General features: G+C 41.7%; 1 protein-coding gene across 2 annotated transcripts in view; it reads left to right on the forward strand.

The window, feature by feature from the left end:
• PDE1A (phosphodiesterase 1A) overlaps positions 1-18581 on the forward strand; it is a 340988-nt gene that overhangs the window by 311677 nt on the left and 10730 nt on the right. For both annotated transcript variants that reach the window (XM_040357635.1, XM_040357636.1), the window contains exon 13: positions 3423-3610. In XM_040357635.1, coding sequence (XP_040213569.1) covers positions 3423-3610 — 188 coding nt within the window. The remainder of the gene's footprint in view (positions 1-3422; positions 3611-18581) is intronic.

Raw genomic sequence — 18581 nt, forward strand, 5'->3', positions numbered from 1 at the left:
GACTCTCTATTTATATGAAATTTGCAGTTAATTAATTGTATTTCCATTTCAAATGGTGCCATGTTCTCATTGACTTTAGTTTAACATCACAATTGTCCCTATTATTCATATCTGGAAGCTAAGGCTTAGTGATAGCCTTTGTCATAATCTTTATGAATTCACCCATATAGCCTTACAGAGCAAGACGTTATAAGATAAGTGCAAATACCCTAAGCATTCAATAATGCGTAAAATTACTAATAATGAAAGTCAATCAAATGCACATACATAATTAACTTTTAACCTGAATATTCCCCTTCAGCCTAAAAAATGGATTAATACAGAGTAACACTATATTTGTCAGATACCATTAAAGGATTTTTATAAAAAAAATATGAAGGTAGTTATTATTATTTTTCATATTTTTGTCCAATTTATTAAAACATAATAAATATAAAAAATATATAAATATTTTTGTAACCAGTTTTTGTACAAGTTTAAATTAATACTTTTTGCTCGAAAATTACTTATATCCCCCAAACATTATATATTTTTTTTAAACATAGACCCTAGGGAATAAAAAGGCGATCATTGCAATTTTTTATGTTACACGGTATTTGCGCAGCGGTTCTGCAGTGCATTTTTTTACTGAAAAAAAAAAATCTTTAATGAATTAAAAAAAAAAATGATATACCCCAATTTTTTTTGTAAAATGTGAAAGATGACGTTACACCAAGTAAATAGAGGTCTAACATAATGTAGATATTCAACAGCCCACCAATCACATGCCCGATGAAGGGATCCTGCAGGGCTCTGAAAAGTTGCACTACACGGTTTTGTGATCATTCTTTAATAATAACCACTTTGGCGAAATTGATGAGCCCTGGTGTACTGGCAAATATCTACATTATCGCACAGGTTCCAGTATCCAGCTGGCGGTGGCTATAGCGCCCAGTACCTTAAGAGCTTATTCCAGGAATGTGTGCAATTGGGACATATGCTGTAGATACCTAACATGTCACGCTTTAAAATTGCGCATGCAACATCAGTCCTCATCTGTGCCACATCAGTACTCATCCGTGCCACATCCATGCCACATCAGTGCACATCCATGCCACATCAGTTGTTATCCGCGCCACATTCATGTCACATTAGTGCTCATCCGTGCCACATGCATGCCACTACAGTGCCCATCAGTGCCAATAAAGTGCCCATTAGTGCCTCACAAAAGTGTAATAGATAGTCAAATTAGATTTGCAATTTATGCCCTCAGAACACCTGACGGTGCTCCCTGTATGTGGCCAGGCTGTGAAAAGGTCTCACACATGTGGTTTTGCCATACTCAGGAGGAGTAGCAGAATATATTTTGGGGTGTCATTTTGCTATGTACATGCTATGTGTTAGAAATATCTTATGAATGGACAACTTTGTGTAAAAAAAATAAAATGCTTTTTACTTTTCTTTCCACATTTTCCAAAAACTTGTGGAAAAAAAGGACATGTTCATAATGCCTCATTGGTTATAAACTGGGGTGTTTACTTTCCAAAATGAGGTAATTTTATTTGTGGGTGTTTCCATTGTCCTGGTGCTCCAGGATCTTCAAAAGTGTAAGAGGCAGTCTAGAAATAATATGTGTAATTTATGTTCCTGGTGCTCCCTGCAAGTTGGGCCTCTTTATTTCTAAAAAGGGGTCATTTGGGGGGTATGTGTACTTTCCTGGCTTGTTAGGTCTCAAGAAATTAGATAGACCGTTAGTATATCAGGTGTGATCAATTTTCAATGATTGGCACCATAGCTTGTAGACCAGGGGTAGGCAACCAGAAGCCCTCCAGCTGTTGTGGAACTACATTTCCCATGAGGCATTACATGGCTGACAGTTACAATTACTCCCATGGCATGATGAGACTTGTAGTTCTGCAAAAGCTGGAGGGCCCATGTTGCCTATCCCTGTTGTAGACTATATAGCTTTCACAAAGACCAAATAACTTATACTGATTTGGGTTATTTTTACCAAAGATATTTAGCAGTATACATTTTGGCCCAAATTTCTGAAAACAAAATTACACACAGGCTAGGACAGTATACACACAGGCTAGGGCAGTATATAGACAGGCTAGGGTAGTATACAGACAGACAAGGGTATATACACACACAGGCTAAGGCAGCATACAGACATGTTAGGGCAGTGTATAGACAGGCTAGGGCAGTATAAACACAAGTTAGGGCAGTATATACACAGGCTAGGGCAGTATACAGACAGGCTAGGGTAGTGTATAGACAGGATAGGGCAGTATAAAGACAAGCTAGGGCAGTATATACACAGGCTAGGGCCGTATACAGAGAGGCTAGGGTATTATATACAACTCACTTTATCTGCAGGCAGCAGACCAGGTCCTGCAAAGACACCTGTGCCGACATCAGGCCAATGGGGTATCCTACAGCCCCTCCCCCTTCACAAGCAGCTGACATCTGGTTCCTGCTCCAATGTAGAACACAAGAACAGGGGAGATTGAGTAAGACATGCAAGACCAGGAGGGAGAGCGGCCTCCATGATGGTGGGGGGGGGGCGGAGCTGGCTATAGCAGCCGGTACATCAGAGACTGGTGGTGGTACTGATGTGACTGCGTGGTACACAGACAGGTCACTGGCACTGTGATGATCAGAGGCGTGCAGCGGGGCAGGGGATGTTTCCTTTCCTTTCTCCATTCAGGACACAGACACAGTCCTCGGCCCCCGCTGCGCCTCTGACACATGGAGGGACTCAGGAGCAGCTGCCTGTTGAGTTAAATAAAGAGAATATTCCCACGCTACTTGAATAATAATAAATAATGAAACACTAATTGCAGCAGTGGACAGCCTCCCAAATCCGTGAGCATGAAGTAAAAAGGAAAGGGGGACCCAAATATTGAAGTATGTAAACACTGGGTAATTTATTGGGGTTACAGCTTTAAGGTACTCACATAACAAACAGGTAAAAAACTAGATAAAAAAACGAGCAGCAAGCTCGTGGTCTGACGTCACTTCCGGGTAGCCGTCTAATCCAACGCGTATCATCACGGTCACGTGACTTCTTCAGGGAATTCCTTACAGAAAACTTACAGAGCAGCAGATTGAAAAGGAAAGGTTATTTTTAATAGCATTCAATTACAATATGGAATGTGAACCAATTGTATATGCTGTATATTTTTTTTTTTTTCTATATTTTTCCACAAAAGTGGAGTTACTCTTTAAGCGAGTGAGGTTTGGTAGATGTAATGGTAGAATATATTTGGATCAGTCCATTTACTATCACCCTGTGTAACATATGCATATATGTCCTTTATTGCTTTAAATTGCAACATAATGCTGTTCATTTCAGATTTTTCTATTTTCTGTTGAAAGGGTGATTTGGCTACATCTACAAATGAAGTAGGAACTCCATTAAAAATCAATTTCTTTTGTAGTCTGAATAATTCTGAAGCTGGCGGTGGTACAGACACACAAAGAAAACCCAGCATGCGAACGTCGCAGACTGATGGAGGATCTGTAATGGAATACTCTTTGGCGTCTGTGGACTTACAACATTTCAAAAAGAATTTGGTTGAAATAATTCAGCAGAACAAGGAAAGATGGAAAGAACTGGCAGTACAAGGTATGTCTGGACTTTACAGAAAGCTGATGCCCAAAGAAAAACAAAGTGGTTTGCTGTTTTAAAAATATAATACAGCACCAACTTTATGTTTGGAAATCACTTTACATATGCAGGCTTATTCAGTAAAGCAATGGTGATCGCAGTAGTAAAATGAACAGTACAATAACTCATTGCAGCCATATTTAGCTAACTGAAAGATGCAGAGGACATTGTAGATTTGAGTTAGAAGTTTGAATTGTATTTTTAATAATTTGGTAGCCAGTACACTTAAGCCTAATGTCGGGGCAGCATCATGCCAACATTTGGCCCGTGCATACGGCAGCCTGTCCGACAGAACCTGACTGTTCAGCCTGCTTCTGTCGAAGCATTATGACCAAAAAAGGTATGCAAACCGGTGTCTGGGAGTGCTGATCGGAAGCCGGTTGGCAGACCTTGGTCTTCTGGTGGAGGGGTGTCCCCCTAACCAGCCAACATTCAGCCCATGTGTACTGCAGCCGGTCCAACAGAGGCCCGCCTTTTGGCCAGCTTCTGTCAAAGAGGCATGACTGAAAATGATCTGCTGATGGGCTCCCGATCAATGCCAATGGCTGAGAGCACTGAGCGAAGTGTTCTGGCAGGGGGGCCGTCCCCCTGTCAGAACACAATAGCACAGCAGAAAAGACCACTGTACTAAAAACCGGATTGTTGGTACAGCAGCTCCGACCTGAGCTGTCAGTTTTTTTTTTGTTCAACCCATTGGGTTAAATGAAAAAAGGCTAGTAGCATGTACGAAGCCTTAAGAGTGCATTGAGCTTAGCAAGGAGATATGCATTTTTTTGTTGCATTTCTACGGGCATTTTTGTGATTTTTTTTTGTGGGTGTCTGAGCCTTGAGCATTGTTCGCCAATGGAAAGCTAGTTACCAGGGGAAAAAAATAAAAAAACTTTTACTTTATTGAGCTTCAAGCAAAACCACACACTACAAGCAACACAACAGTACAGTCAGGTGCGAACAGGTACAATTGAATACCATAAGATTTTGAATGTTGAGTGCTTTGGAGCTTCAAGCCACAAAACACTTAAGTGTGAACGGGCCTAACATGGAAAAATAGCCATTTAAATGATTTTTAGACAAGGTTTATATGGTTTTTAGGCAGCAGGGTAGAAAAGTATATAAAACAAGGTGTATGATAAAATTATTTTATTATATAAAAAAAAAAAAGTAGAGATTCATTGAACAGTTGAAATATGAGTTCTGGTGTATAAAATCTTGTACAATGTACACATACAGCACTGCAAGCAAAAATATTGTCATACAAATGAACATATATAATGTACAAGTATGCAGCAAATTCTGACGCGTTTCAACCCCATCATGGGGTCTTCTTCAGAGGTTTTTTGATGCTGCTGTAACAAAATGCATAAATAAAAAAACGTTGCTTCTACAAATTACTGAGGAAGAATTATAAAGGTAGGTTGTATAGTTACCAATTTATTGCGTGTGCACATGAATTTAAACCAGAGTATTCTTTAAAATATAGTCCACAGAGGGTCCAAGGTAAGCCTCCCAAAATAAGTTGGGAACCCCAAGCACGAAACCGCAATAAGGGACGTCCCATGCAGCTTACAGGTAGTCACAATTGTGTGGAGAAAAAGTCCACAACACACCCAGTGTGAGAGTGGGGAGGGAAGGAAGAGGGGACACCAGCACCTACGGCAAAATGTTAAAATTTATTGAAATATTCAGAATTATAGTAATTGATATATTGATCTAAACTCATAGTGTCAGAATTATAATTTTTTTATTTTGCTTTTGCTTGTTTACATATATACTGTATATATATATATATATATATATATATATATATATATAGTGCCTTGCGAAAGTGTTCGGCCCCCTTGAACTTTGCTACCTTTTGCCACATTTCAGGCTTCAAACATAAAGATATAAAACTGAAATTTGTTTTGAAGAATCAACAACAAGTGGGACACAATCATGAAGTGGAACGAAATTTATTGGATATTTCAAACTTTTTTAACAAATAAAAAGCTGAAAAATTGGGCGTGCAAAATTATTCAGCCCCCTTAAGTTAATACTCTGTAGCGCCACCTTTTGCTGCGATTACAGCTGTAAGTCGCTTGGGGTATGTCTCTATCAGTTTTGCACATCGAGAGACTGAAATTTTTGCCCATTCCTCCTTGCAAAACAGCTCGAGCTCAGTGAGGTTGGATGGAGAGCGTTTGTGAGCAGCAGTTTTCAGTTCTTTCCACAGATTCTCGATTGGATTCAGGTCTGGACTTTGACTTGGCCATTCTAACACCTGGATATGTTTATTTGTGAACCATTCCATTGTAGATTTTGCTTTATGTTTTGGATCATTGTCTTGTTGGAAGACAAATCTCCGTCCCAGTCTCAGGTCTTTTGCAGACTCCATCAGGTTTTCTTCCAGAATGGTCCTGTATTTGGCTCCATCCATCTTCCCATCAATTTTAACCATCTTCCCTGTCCCTGCTGAAGAAAAGCAGGCCCAAACCATGATGCTGCCACCACTATGTTTCACAGTGGGGATGATGTGTTCAGGGTGATAACCTGTGTTGCTTTTACGCCAAACATAACGTTTTGCATTGTTGCCAAAAAGTTTGATTTTGGTTTCATCTGACCAGAGCACCTTCTTCCACATGTTTGGTGTGTCTCCCAGGTGGCTTGTGGCAAACTTTAAACGACACTTTTTATGGATCTCTTTAAGAAATGGCTTTCTTCTTGCCACTCTTCCATAAAGGCCAGATTTGTGCAGTATACAGGGACTGATTTTTGTCCTATGGACAGAGTCTCCCACCTCAGCTGTAGATCTCTGCAGTTCATCCAGAGTGATCATGGGCCTCTTGGCTGCATCTCTGATCAGTCTTCTCCTTGTATGAGCTGAAAGTTTAGAGGGACGACCAGGTCTTCGTAGATTTGCAGTGGTCTGATACTCCTTCCATTTCAATATTATCGCTTGCACAGTGCTCCTTGGGATGTTTAAAGATGGGGGAAATCGTTTTGTATCCAAATCCGGCTTTAAACTTCTCCACAACAGTATCTCGAATCTGCCTGGTGTGTTCCTTGTTCTTAATGATGCTCTCTGCGCTTTAAACGGACCTCTGAGACTATCACAGTGCAGGTGCATTTATACAGATGATTACACACAGGTGGATTCTATTTATCATCATTAGTCATTTAGGTCAACATTGGATCATTCAGAGATCCTCACTGAACTTCTGGAGAGAGTTTGCTGCACTGAGATTAAAGGGGCTGAATAATTTTGCACGCCCAATTGTTCGGTTTTTTATTTGTTAAAAAAGTTTGAAAATATCCAATAAATTTTGTTTCACTTCATGATTGTGTCCCACTTGTTGTTGATTCTTCAAAAAAATTACAGTTTTATATCTTTATGTTTGAAGCCTGAAATGTGGCAAAAGGTCGCAAAGTTCAAGGGGGCCGAATACTTTCTCAAGGCACTGTATATGGGTAGTCAGACTGAGCCAGTTTTAGGTTATTACTGGCGTATATCGTTGAAGGAAAGGATCAATAGCCACTATTGCATATAGTAGGTAATTAAACCAGGGTGGGCCTTCCTATTAAGGACAAACCCAAAATAGGCAGGTTAATATAATTGTTAATGAGTTAATCAAAAACAAAAATGTCACATATAGAAGGGTATAAAAACCAAAAAACACTCAAAAATTGCAACGTCATAAGATGGCAGGCATAAGAGGGAAAAACCCCAAAGAGCGACCCACCTAGGAAGGGAAAAGGAATCTTGAAAAGAACTGTGAGCAGTGAAAAGGAATATTGAAAGGAACTGGAGCAGTGAGAGGTGGGTAATAAGTATGAAGGAGGAGGGGAAGAACCTCTCACTGCTCCATTATATATGTTCATTTGTATGACAATCTTTTTGCTTGCAGTGCTGTATGTGTACATTGTACAAGTTTGAATCTATACCTTTTATTTTTTTATTTTTTATACAAAATTTTATTTTTTATCATACACCTTGTTTTATATACTTTTCTACCCTGCTACCTAAAAACCCCATTGGGGGATCCGTACATTTTTCCATTATTAGGGGTGAGCAGCACTCTTCCTTTCCAGTCGTGTCTTTTCTATTTCCCTATTAGTTATGTAGCCCTACCCCCTCAGGAGCCGCTGGTTGTTGTTGGGATCGGCATATTAAGTTACCTCTCAGTGTTGTCTAGGGGTGTAGTTGATGAGCAGAGTAGTAAGCGAAGTAGTGAGCGAATGTCCAGTCAATGAATAAAGGTTTTCAAATGCTTTATTTCCAGGCCCAACATGGCCAACATCAACATGAGGTATAGCAAAAAGGTTGATGAAGCAGAAGAGAACTTTGCAGTATCACGCCTGGATAAGAACTAAGCAATCCTGCTCTCAACAGCACAGTAGTAGTTACAGTTCGTCGACACTCTAGCCAGAGTGGGTGAAGTGCCCCCGGACAGACTCCTGCCACAAGCCTGGCAGCCGAAGTGTCACTTTAGATTGCTGGGAGGAACAGACCTCTACCACAGGCCCGGCTCTAGGGCCTCTGCCACAGGCCTAGCACTTTAAGTGAACCGAATGGATTGAGCGAATCCCCCCAGTAGATTGAGTAAGGGGTCACCGGGTGACAGTTAAAGTGTACCTGTCAATGTCCCAGTCACCAGATCCCCGATGGTTCGTTCAAGCCCTGTTGGACAACCTGCCTCCGGGTTCTCCTCAAGGCGACCCCCCATCGAACGGCATCCAGCCTGGGATCTCCTCAGTAGAGCTGGGAACCCAGTAAGTCACTGGGGCCCCTTTCAGGAACATGGAGCTCCACGTAGCGTGTGACCCCGGCCTGGTAGGCCATCGCCTGGGTCCGTTGGATGCGCACACCCTGAAGGTGGGTGCCGCACCTGGACCTGGAACCCGCGAAGAACCACACAAAATGGCGTCTGCCACAGATATACTCTCCCCCGGCATGCCCCGCGAGGGAAAACCCCTCTAATTGGCTGCTGGGGAAAAGTGGCTCTGCCAGAACCCCTCTAGTGCCACCTGTCGCCCAGGGGTGGAATCAGCACCCCTGGAGCGCAGACTGACCTACAGGACAGTTCAGGAATGACAGCAGTCCAGAATTTAGCAAATTGTGGATGGGAGCAAAATAACTCTCCCATTCCCCACTAACTTTAGCATATTGCCCATACTGAAAGTAAGGGGGTGCTACACTTATATTAACCAAAATGGCTTCCTTCCTAAGTAACCCTCTCTAATTTAGCTTTACTGTGTCACTGCAGGTTAAATTTCCATAACGCTATGGCTAAAATAAGGATACCACATTTTAAACCATAGACAACCAATTGGGGGATAAGGTTGGATCATGCTATGTGTACTGTGGTGTAAGCATGCCTTAGTAGGTGTTTCTTAGTCAAAATCAGCATGTCAATGTGATAAAACAGTGCCAGGTTTTAACCAGAATTATAATAAACAAATTTATTTCTCAATTTGGGAACTAAGGTAGCTTTTAAATCCTCAGTGTCCTTTTGCAAAATTGCAGTTTTTATTCTGCAATTTGTACTGTTTAATACAAAATGATGTTTTGGTCACAAAACAAGATATAATACAAAAATACATGATTAAAAAATGAATTAAAAAGGCACAAAATTGAGGTAAGGTAAGCTAATCCGGCACACAATTGTTGGCCAACAAACACAAAACTATGTGGTTTTTAAGCTCTTTAGCGCCACCCTTTAGGCAACTTCTGCTAATGTTGTGTTATGGTGAGCATTGCTTCTGAGCATGCATGTTTGTACTTTGGAGTTTTGTCGGATGAACTTCTGTACACAGATTGGATAATCCGACAACACACATTTGTTGTCGAAAAATTTTAAAGTATGCTATCCAACATTTGTTGGTGGAAAATCCGACAACAATTGTCCGATGGAGCATACAAACGGACAACAGCCTGCCATCACACAATTCCCATTGTAAAATCCAATCGTGTGTACAAGGCTTAAGAATCACCATGATATGTATCCAAATTCATATGGATAGACACCATGGGCCAGATTCTCGTAGAACTGCGGCGGCGTAACGTATCTCCTTTACGTTACACCGCCGCAAGTTTTACGGGCAAGTGCTTGATTCACAAAGCACTTGCCTGTAAACTTGCGGCGGCGTAGCGTAAAGTCCACCGGCGCAAGCCCGCCTAATTCAAATGATCCATGTAGGGGGCATGGATCATTTAAATTAGGCGCGTTCCCATGCCGATCGTACTGCGCATGCTCCATCTCAAATTTTCCCGCCGTGCATTGCGCGAAATTATGTCGCAAGTACGTCATTGGTTTCGACGTTAACGTAAATGGCGTCCAGCGACATTCACGGACGACTTATGCAAACGACGTAAAATTTTCAAATTGCGACGCGGGAACGATGGCCATACTTAACATTGAGTACGCCACCTAGGGGGCATGTTTATCTTTACGCCGCGTAACTCTTACAGAAACGACGTAAAATCACTACGACGGGCAATCGTACGTTCGTGAATCGGCGTAACTAGTCATTTGCATATTCTACGCCGACCGCAATGGAAGCGCCACCTAGCGGTCAGCGTAGATATTGCACCCTAAGATACAACGGCGCTGGCCGTCGTATCTTAGGCATGTTTAAGTGTATCTCAGTTTGAGAATACACTTAAACATACGACGGCCTTAGATTCGGACTTACGTCGGAGTATCTGCTGATACGCCGGCGTAATTCTATGTGAATCTGGCCCCATAAGTGTCAGTGTATTTCCTGGTTTACATCAAGGTGCACCACTAGGGATTAAACACGCTTACCAAAAAATGTGGACTAGAATACTGTAGGGCACGAGTCACATGAGCTGGTGTGATAGTAAATTACCAAGGGTATAATTCATCTGTACAGTAATGAAGAGCAGCTCTGAGTCTTCCAAATGGCCTTAATAGGAAGGGACGCCGCTTTCTCAATCCAATCTTTATGGTTTTTGATCGCAGTCCCAATCCATTAAGTGTGTTTTTTTTTTAAGATATTTTTATTAGGTTTAAGACAAACCAACAAACAGAAAAACATACAGAAAAAAACACCAGACAACCTGGTCATAAATGTTAGGCAATATACTCAAACATACCATTTAGGCCCCTTTCACATGGGGCAGATCAGTAATGATCCGCCCCACGTGAACCTCCGCTTGCTCAGCGGGGATCGCTCCATTAATCCCCGCTGAGCCTGGCGGATGACAGGGCGGTCCCCCATAGAGGAGCATGGAGCGCCCGTTCAGGTACGCCTAAAAAACTGGCAGGCGGACCTGAACGGGCCGCCCATGTGAAAGAGCCCTAAGTGTGTTTATTGCTCTTTCTGCATCTTTAGAATTTAAGTAATTCACAAAGCCATATTTCCTTTCCGATGAGGCAAACAAAAAAAAGAATATAATAAGGGATTAACAAAGGTTTAAAAACAAACTTTTAACTAAAAATGTTGGCACTTGCATGTTTGCTGGAACTGACATATAAAAAGAAAAGTTGTTGCTCAGCACAATAATACTAAGAAAAAATATATTGAACAATTATGATATGGAGCTATCAAATTGTTATCCTTGTCCAGCGATTTATCTGGCACAGATTAGGCTGGCAGTTTTGGGGAGTTTCAATCTAGACACTTTGCATGGCAACTGGAGAGACAGACAGCATTTATAGAAACCGAACAGTTGGCATTCTTCAGCCCACTGTGTAATCAGAATTCCCTTAGGCCCCGTACACACGGTCGGACCGAACCGATGAGAATGAACCGAAGTTCAGTTTCATCGGACCAAACCGACCGTGTGTATAGCCCATCGGTTTGTTTTCCTTAGGTCCAAAATTTTAAAACATGCTTCAAAACCGAACCGATGGACCGCTGCCCGATCGGACCAAACCGATGGTTAGTACAGAAAGCATTGGTTCAAAACCCGCGCATGCTCAGAATCAAGTTGACGCATGCTTGGAAGCATTGAACTTTGTTTTATTCAGCACGTCGTGTGTTTGACGTCACCGCATTCTGACCCGATCGGATTTTGGACTGACGGTGTGTACGCATATCAGGCCGTACGGCCACTTCAGAGGTGAACCGATGAAAACGGTCCGACGGACCAATCACATCGGTTTGGTCTGACCGTGTGTACAAGGCCTTACTGGTCACTGAGGCAGTCGCCCCCTTGGACAGTGGAGGTTAGACATTGGAGGTTAGACATTAGCCATGAAGTCAGGGAAAGTCAGACCCTAATAAAAATAAAAAATAAACATAATAAGAGCACCACTCTAGGTAACAAAGGTAATAACAGGCACCCTGCAGTGTCTGTTTGGACAGTATTATGACTTTTAAAATGGAGTACACATTAACTTTAAAGAGTGAGAGTAGAGGTGGGTGAGTCAAGCCTCAGAAGTCAGGAAAGAATAGAGTGGTAGAAGAAGACCTGTGAGAATTGGACTCAGGAAAAAGAGACAGTAGTCAAGGAGGAATATGATGAAGGTGCATTTACCAATATATTCTGCATGATAGAAGGACAGATTTGGCAAAGGTTTTCAAGCTAATGACTTGTGGAGATTTATTATGTTTGGTTAGATCCAAAATAATTTATGACCACTTACTGTGAATTTCTAAAGCCTACATGTACTGTTTGTTCCTTGTGACTAGAGCAAAGATCAGCATTGGCTGCCATAGAAATAAGCTGGATCATATCCAACAGCAATCAGACGGAGTTGGTGACAGGGTATACACTTAAAGTGGACCTACTGCAGCTGAAAAGATATTTTTCATACTACATGCACATATTCTAACCCCAGTAACCCCCCGCCCCAACATCCTCCTCTCTGGATGGAGTCATTTTAAGTCAGATCATATCTAGATCCACTATTCAGTCCTTGGGCCAAGATGTTGGCCCAGGAATGGTTCATTTATGACTCACAATATTGTAGCCTATTTAAAACCCAGCTCCAGACAAAACTTTAAAAAGTTTTTGTTTTTTTTTGGCTGTTCATGCATTCCTGTCCTGGTGACAGCAGCCCGCCTCATTTTTTGTACGGGAGTCATGAGGATAGGAAGTGAGAACTGAAAGTACACTTTCCCAAAGGGGTCATAAAAGTAAAAACCGAAAATTTAAATCTTGAACACTAAAACTTAAATTAAGTAAAAATCAGTATCCATTTATAACATTGTGAATGCTAAAGAAGATCTCTACCAGTGGCGCCTGGTGCTCCATCGGTCGGAGGGCAAAGACAGACCTGACCACAGACATCCCCGCTGTTGCTCCAACCTGCCAGCCCGCCACCCCACACTAACTCTTCCCCCCGCCACCGAACAACATACCTATCATATATATCTTGATTGCCTGTGAATTCAGGCCACTTTTTTATACTTCTTTACAATTTTTTTTGTGTTTTTTATTTGTAAACCTATGTTCATTTATTAGGTTCTCACCATCAATTATCACTAGTTTTTGCGCTGTACCTCCTTTTTTAACTTGTCTTTAAATTTGTATCTACAATTTTTTGGTACTTGGCAGCACTTACATCATTTATTTCTGCGCAGTGTTTTTTTCTTATAAGAAATGTATTTTCTTTGAAAAAGTTTTTCTCTATCATACATATCTCCTCCTGGTCAATGGGGTCTCAGGACCCGCTTGCTGATTGGCTGGGAGGAGAAACAGGAAGACATTAGCAAATATTAATTTGTCCGTTACATACTAGCACATTTTGAACGTTTTACCTTAAAAGGAAGCCCTCCAGTGACACACTGTCACAGCTGAGAGGGCTTCCATCTTCAACATGTCTCCCTTTTCGTTTTGCAGGCCTCAGCTGTATGAATAGCCAAGCCGTAATGATGTCACACCTATGCATGTGCATGGGAGTCACGGTCATGGCACAATTACTGTGCCCTCAATTCAGAGTGCAGTGCGCATGCGCCGGTAATGTTATTGGTTGCAAAACATGCGAATATCCCCCAAACAGTGCATGTTTATTTTATATTTATTTTATCTACAGGTAAGCTTTATTATCAACTTACCTGTAGGTAAAAGTGACAAGATGGAGTTTACTAGACCTTTATTTAAATTCCTACAATTTTGAATTTATGACCCAGACCTGTCCCAACCATTTCACTCTGACTTAACTAAATGGTATTCTTGCATGGTAAAATATCTATACCATGCCATGGTAAAGAGAGCAGCTGACTCCTGCTCACACAGAGATTGCAGAACAATTGATCAGAAAATACCTGTCTGCAATAATATACCTGTGCCAACTTTGTTATTTCACATAGGGAAAGCCCCAGTGTACCCATTTGCACTGATGATTGTCCAAAGGTGATCCGTGTATTTTGCTGCTTTTAGTCAGCATGATGTAATGGCGGTGGTGGGTAAAAACTATTTTTATCAGTGTGTCAAATCTTTGAACGTATTTTGGTTTCTTTCCTACCACAAAGAGACATTTTTTTGTATGTATTAGTAACTTAAACACGTTTTTCGAAGTAAACAATGTTACATTTTCATTCATCACTAATTGCTAGGTTTTATTTCTTACATAATCAATTAACATTAAAGGGTTTGTAAAGGAACTTTTTTTTTTATCTTAACCACTTAAAGACCTTAGGTGTTTTTCAGATTTGGTGTTTGCAAGACTAAAACAGTTTTTTTCTGCTAGAAAATTACTTAAAACCCCCAAACATTATATATATTTTTTTCTAACACCCTAGAGAATAAAATGGCGGTCATCGCAATACTTTTTGTCACACCGTATTTGCGCAGCAGTCTTACAAGCGCACTTTTTTTGGAAAAAATTCACTTTTTTTGAATTAAAAAATAAGACAACAATAAATTTGGCCCAATTTTTTTATATATTGTGAAAGATAATGTTACGCCGAGTAAAATGATACCCAACATGTCACGCTTTAAAATTGCGCCCGCTCGTGGCATGGCGTCAAACTTTTACCCTTAAAAATCTAGATAGGCGACGTTTAAAAAATTCTATAAGTTGCTCTAGGGCTATAATTATTGCTCTCGCTCTAACGATCGCGGCGATACCTCACTTGTGTGATTTGAACACCGTTTTCATATGCGGGCGCTACTCGCGTATGCGTTCGCTTCTGCGCGCGAGCTCGTCAGGACGGGGCGCTTTAAAAAACATTTTTTTTTGTTTTCTTATTTAATTTTATTGATTTTATTATTTTTTACACTAAAATATAAAAAAAAAAAAAATGATCACTTTTATTCCTATTACAAGGAATGTAAACATCCCTTGTAATAGAAAAAAGCATGACAGGTCCTCTTAAATATGAGATCTGGGGTCAAAAAGACCTCAGATCTCATATTTAGGCTTAAATGCAAAAAAAAAAAAAAAAAAGGAAAATTTGTCATTTAAAAAAATGACAAAAAAAAAATTGTCTCTTTAAGAGGCTGGGCGGGACTGACGTTTTGACGTCACTTCCGCCCAGCAGAGCTATGAGGACGGGTGGGGGCCATCTTGCCCTCACTCAAGTCCTCACTCTCCAGGCGGCAGCATCGGATCTCCTCCGCCGCTACCGACGGCTCCGGTAAGCGGCGGAGGGCGCGGAAAAGCGGCGGGAGGGGGGGGCCCTCTCCCGCCACCGATAACGGCGATCTCGCGCCGAATCCGCCGCGGAGACCGGCGTTATCGTTTACACGGCCGCCCGCTGAAAACATGGATATCTCAGTTGTGGCAGCAGCTGCTGCCGTTACTGAGATATCTATGTTTAAAAAGAGGACGTACATTTACAATAGGCGGGTCTTTAAGTGGTTAATAGCTTCCTTTACCTTAATGCAGTGCTGTTTTCATGTCCTCATTGTTCGTTTTTGCTCTCAAGTTGCTGTAATTCTTCTCTGATCTCCACTCTTCCTGGTTGTCTGTTTCCTGATGACCACAGTACTGGGAGCTTTCTCTCTGTGGTCACTAATCAAGGAGGTGTGATTACTGTGTGTCTAAAACCCCTCAGCACCAATCAGTTTCGTTTTCCAAACCATCACTGCCCTGCATTGGCTCTGTGCTCTGTACATCACAGAAGCAGGAAACAACATGCAAAAACGAAACTAGAAACTGAAGGTACATTATATGATTGATTTGTATCTATTTTTAATCATTTTTAAAAGGAATCAGTTAACTATTATAGTATGTCTCTATACCCTGTACCCAGTAATTTTAGCAAAAAAAAAATTCATTTACAACTCCTTTAAGGCCCCATTCAGATATCGCTTTGTAGGAATTCCTGCAAGCATCCCTGCTTGCAATTTTAAGAGAGCCATTTACAAATGTTTCCACGGGTTGCACAAAGGGCAGCCCATTCATTTCAGTGGGCTGTCCTATGTGCGTTTGTTACCAAAGCTTCTGATCCTTTTTTGTGCGCCAAGCTTAGTGCAATTTTTAAATGTGTGTTTTGCCTTGATTGGCAACCTTGTTGGGACCCAATAAATTGTGGATTTTGCCTCGATTTGAAATTGCGGGTAGCATTGTGCAATAGTGCTTGTGATTCCAAATCACCTAATGTAACTTGGGCTTAAAGCAGGCCCTTGTTAGAGGATTGGAATCATCAATTTTAAAGCTGTACTTCAGGAAAAAATAAAAGATACAAATTATTGCAGGTATGTATTCATTAATATACCAATAAATGTAGTTTTAAATGCAAGTAACTGAATTTCACTTAATATCAGACTGTTTAATTTCCTGTACAACAGGGCACAGACTGGGACAAGGTTAAGCCTAGCACACATGGCCTGAATGTTGGGCAGCATCGGCTGGTTCAGTAGAAACCGTCTGACATTTGGCCCATGTGTGCTGCAGCCAGTCTGACAGAAGTTCCTCCACCCCAAACTCCATGTGCTTATGGACCTTGCTTTGTGCACTGGTCCAAAAAAATTGATGGAGCGGGATTATGGTGTGGGGTTGTTTTTCATGGGTTGGGCTTGGCTCCTTAGTTCCAGTGAAGGGAACTCTTATGGCGTCAGCATACCAAGACATTTTGGACAATTTTGTGCTCCTAACTTTGTGGGAACAGTTTTTTGGGATGGCCCCCTCCTGTTCCAACATGACTGGGCACCAGTGCACAAAACAAGATCCATAAAGACATGGATGAACAAGTTTGGGGTGGAGGAACTTGACTGACCTGCACAGAGTGCTAACCTCAACCTGATAGAACACCTTTGGGATGAATTTGAGTGAAGACTTCTCGTCCAACAATAGGAACTTAACCTCACAAATGTGCTTCTGGAAGAATGGTCAAATATTCCCATAGACACACTTCTAAACCTTGTGAACTTGCCTTGCCAGAAGAATTGAAGCTGTTACAGCTGCAAAGGGTGGGCCAATTCAATATTGAACCCTACAGACTAAGACTGGGATGCCATTAACCAATTGAGCTCTTTGGATGTACTATGCACGTTCAAAGAGTAAACCCTTAATCACAAGGTGATGGCTGCAGCAGCAGCTATCAGCCTATGCAGGTTTTTCAAAGTGAGAGTGATGCGGCTTTCACACAGCCGGACGCACAATGCCTCTTGTCAGCTGCCCCCCCTTCTGCCATGGTTCCCGGGCTGTGCTGCACTCATCAGTGCCAGGGAACGCATCCAGCGACTGGGGGAGAGAGGTTGCAGTAAGACCAAGGCAAATCCATGCCTTGATCTCACTTGTGATGTCACTTCCGGGTTTCAGATGCACCCTTTCCTGGCCAGCAGAGCCAGGGGACACTTCTAACCTGTGCTTGGTTAGATGGTGTGAAGGGCAGGAGAGACATTGGGGTCTATTAGACCCCTAATGTCTCCATAAAGAGTACCTGTCACCTGCCTAATGCTAGCAATCAAGTAAAAAATATATAAAAACGTAAAAAATAAATAAATATTAAAATAAAATAAAAAATTGCTGAAAACCCCTGTCGCCCCGCACACCTGGGCCAATACTCAAAGTAAAACAGCCCCAAATATAGAATCAATGGTACCTGTGTATTTAGCTGTCTGCTTAGATTTCAACAATAAAGAGAAACTATGCTTTGAAATTAATAAAAAAAACACTGACCATTTCCTGAGTGAATGATGAGTATTCACCTCTATATCCCTTAGTTTCATGAACAAAGTAATTCAAGCTAGTCACAACCATAATAATACAAGTAACCAAGAATAGCTGTCTGGGCATATATTTTGCATGATAACATACCATTCTTTCCCAGCCTAAGTACTAAATGCAAACATACACAACATGCATCAGAGGCAGTATAGCTGTGCTGTGGGACCAAACAGTTGTGGTACATAGCTGCTTACTATATGACAATACTTTGGGCCAGATTCACAAAAGAGATACGATTGTCGTATCTATGCGCCTGATTCATAGAATCAGGTTACGCATAGATAGCCCTAAGATCCGACAGGTGTAAGTGACTTACACCGTCGGATCTTAGGCTCCAATTCTAGGCCAGCCACTAGGTGGCGATTCCATTGTGGTCGGCGTAGAATATGCAAATGACTAGTTACGCCGATTCACGAACGTCCGCTTTGCCCGTCGCTCTAAATTTACGTCATTTACGTAGAGATACGTCGCGTAAAACTAAGCATGCCCTCTAGGTGGTCTAACCAATGTTAAGTATGGCCGTCGTTCCCGCGTCAAATTTTTAAATTTCACGTCGTTTGCGTAAGTCGTCCGTGAATGGCGCTGGACGCCATTTACGTTAACGTCGAAACCAATGACGTCCTTGCGACGTCATTTAGCACAATGCACGTCGGGAAATTTTAGGGACGGAGCATGCGCAGTACGTTCGGTGCGGGAACGCGCCTAATTTAAATGGTCCCCGCCCCATTTGAATTAGGCGGGCTTGCGCCGGGCGGATTTACGCTACGCCGCCGCAAGTTTACAGGTAAGTGCTTTGTGAATCAGGCACTTACGCTGTAAACTTGCGGCGGTGTAACATAAATGGGATACGTTACTCCGCCGCAGCG

This window comes from Rana temporaria, chromosome 6, assembly GCF_905171775.1.
Source record: "Rana temporaria chromosome 6, aRanTem1.1, whole genome shotgun sequence".
Taxonomy (NCBI): domain Eukaryota; kingdom Metazoa; phylum Chordata; class Amphibia; order Anura; family Ranidae; genus Rana; species Rana temporaria.